The sequence below is a fragment of the Chaetura pelagica genome, unplaced genomic scaffold (genome assembly GCF_000747805.2).
Source record: "Chaetura pelagica isolate M959 unplaced genomic scaffold, ChaPel_1.0 scaffold117, whole genome shotgun sequence".
In the NCBI taxonomy this organism is placed as follows: Eukaryota; Metazoa; Chordata; class Aves; order Apodiformes; family Apodidae; genus Chaetura; species Chaetura pelagica.
In genome coordinates this window covers 8,631,637-8,633,939 of record NW_009954185.1, presented here as the reverse complement: position 1 = coordinate 8,633,939, position 2,303 = coordinate 8,631,637, and the positions used below count along the sequence as shown (strand labels likewise).

Sequence of the window (2,303 nt, the reverse complement as noted above, 5' to 3'; positions counted from 1 at the left end):
TGGTTGTCAAGGTTACTGACTTCCCAAACAACTCATGTATTTATTTTCCTCTGTGGTAACATCTGCTTGCAAAAGTTCCCTGTACAAATCTTGAGAAATTCTTTGAACAAAGTAAAGCAGTGACCATAAGTGACAGGCCATCTTTTACCTACTTGCAATACAAAGGGCTTGCCAACAATTTATGCATTCATGTTCCAGAGAACTCATCTGATAATTTGCTCAAGGCTGTCAACAGCTTACCCTAATCATCTCCCCAGCACAAGCAAAATGTCACTCTACCACTTAAGCAGGAAGGTAGGGACAACCCACTTGTACATCCTTCTGCAGAAACCAAGGGTTTGTGTTGCAGCTGAACCAACCTAAGGAGAAATTTCCACTAAAAGAGGGAGCCAAGGCAGAAAATTCCACCTACAAAATAAATACGAAGCCTTTTTGATGGCTTAGGTTGCAAGGAACAGCTGGACTGAAGCACAAATCATGGGAAAACTGAGGGAAGGTATTTGAGGGAGCACCATTACTCCTCAACACTCCTCTGTTATGAGCAGTAGGGAGACAGCAATATCCCCATTTGATTTCTTCTAAAGATACTCCGCAGCTGGACAGGAGACAAATATCTCAGGCAGTTAATGGGTGCAGGAGATCATAAGAGCTGTTCCAGTAACAACAGTGGAAGCATCAGGGAAACCACAGGCTTCCTCATGGCACCGCAAACACTTATAGGGATAGAGCAAATGTTCCAGTTCTTCCTATCTTGCCTGCTGAAGCCTTATCTGAAGCAATGAGATGGCTAATGGTGATGCACCACTGAAGTCCCATCTACTGATTTCAGTTGATGAAAAAATGTCTGTGGCTGTTTCCTCTTGCATTTCTGCTGCACCAATGCAAAAATGCAGCTTCATTTGCTTAAAATTGATTTGTATTTTTTTCCTTTAGAGGTGCTTTGGGACTAAAAAGCAAGGCAAACATGAGTAAGCTCTGAGCAAGGGAGTTTCCTGACCCTGTTAGAAAGGGAAGTTACAAGACTTTGCTGAGACAACACAGAAGTGACTTAGCAGCAACCAGGTATCACAGCAGTGAGACAAGAGCCAGGTCCTCCCTCCCAGAAACCAGGCTGCACTTTCCCATGGGGCAGGGAACAGATCTCCTGAGTTCATTTGCTGTGGTGCACACATCGAGAAACAAACTTACTTGTTACTTTCAAGTTCCTTTACGTTCTGTGCAGGACAGTGTGCTACATTCCACCTTCAATCACACCATCCATCCCACAAAGGAGCCTTCACAGGTTGCCAGGTGCCTTCTTCTGTTTCAGCCCCCATAGTTAGTTAACCCTGGCTGAAGCAAGCTGCTGTTGGCTCAGCAAGGCACAGGGGATGACATTCAACTGTTTCCACAAGGCAGACAGGGCTGCAATTCACTGAAGTTGATGCAACAGAAGTTTAGAGCATTTCAACATGGGTCAGGTGCCGGTTTAAAATGTTTTTTAAATGTTTTAAATGCTGGCTTTGTTAAGTATGCTCCATAATACTGAGCCCAGGATTTTTTCCCAGGTGAACATTACAAAAGATCCAGAGTTCTTTTGCTGCTGCTTCATGGAGAAGGTCAAATCCATAGTTCCATTCCTCTCTACGGACAGGTTTTAGCCCTTGCTTTTGTTTTTCTTGGAAAGCCATGAAAGAGTTTTTTTTGGGGGGTGCACCTATCGCTTTTCCTCTAAAAGCCACTGGAAAGATAAGTCACAAGAAAATACACAAAACCTTACAATCTCAAACTAGTATCAAAGGAGAATTTTCAAGGTCGACTTTTAAGTAACATTTAGTGCAAATACACTTGATGTTAAGGCACCCTTAAGAATAACAAAAACAAAATAACCCCAAAAGCTACTGAAAGTTTACATACATCAGCTCCCAGTGACTGTGATTCAGAACAGCTACAGGTCTGTATTTCCTTCCTTTCAAGCACAATGGAAAATTAAATCTTGCAAAGCTTTCACCAAGAACAAATTAGGAAAAAAAACAAATCTACAGACTACAGGCATTGCCAAAGCAAAGTGTGCAGCACCTTTCAGTCCAAAGTCCACACACAACACTGCTCTGCACTGTCCCTTCAGCTTTCATCCCTTCACTCTTAAGTTTAGCACATTTGCCAGGAAGAGCAAGTGGGGCACAATCCTCTGAATTGTTACTGTGTCCTGTGGAGAGGTATGGTCAAGAATGGTCTCCAGAAGTACTTGGAATAAGGCAGCCTGCAGCAAAAAGGTGGACAAAGGACTCATGTTTGGAGCTGTGCTTTTCAGTTCATCCCCC

General features: G+C 43.1%; 1 protein-coding gene across 1 annotated transcript in view; it reads right to left on the bottom strand.

Annotated features, from left to right (window-relative positions):
• Positions 1-1,609, bottom strand: part of LOC104393526 (lactosylceramide 4-alpha-galactosyltransferase-like) — an 11,223-nt gene extending 9,614 nt beyond the window's left edge. The window contains 4 exon segments of the mRNA XM_010003029.1: positions 424-460; positions 463-527; positions 530-713; positions 1,559-1,609. Of these exon segments, the coding sequence (XP_010001331.1) occupies positions 424-460; positions 463-527; positions 530-713; positions 1,559-1,609 (337 nt within the window).
• Between the last annotated feature and the right edge of the window lie 694 nt (positions 1,610-2,303).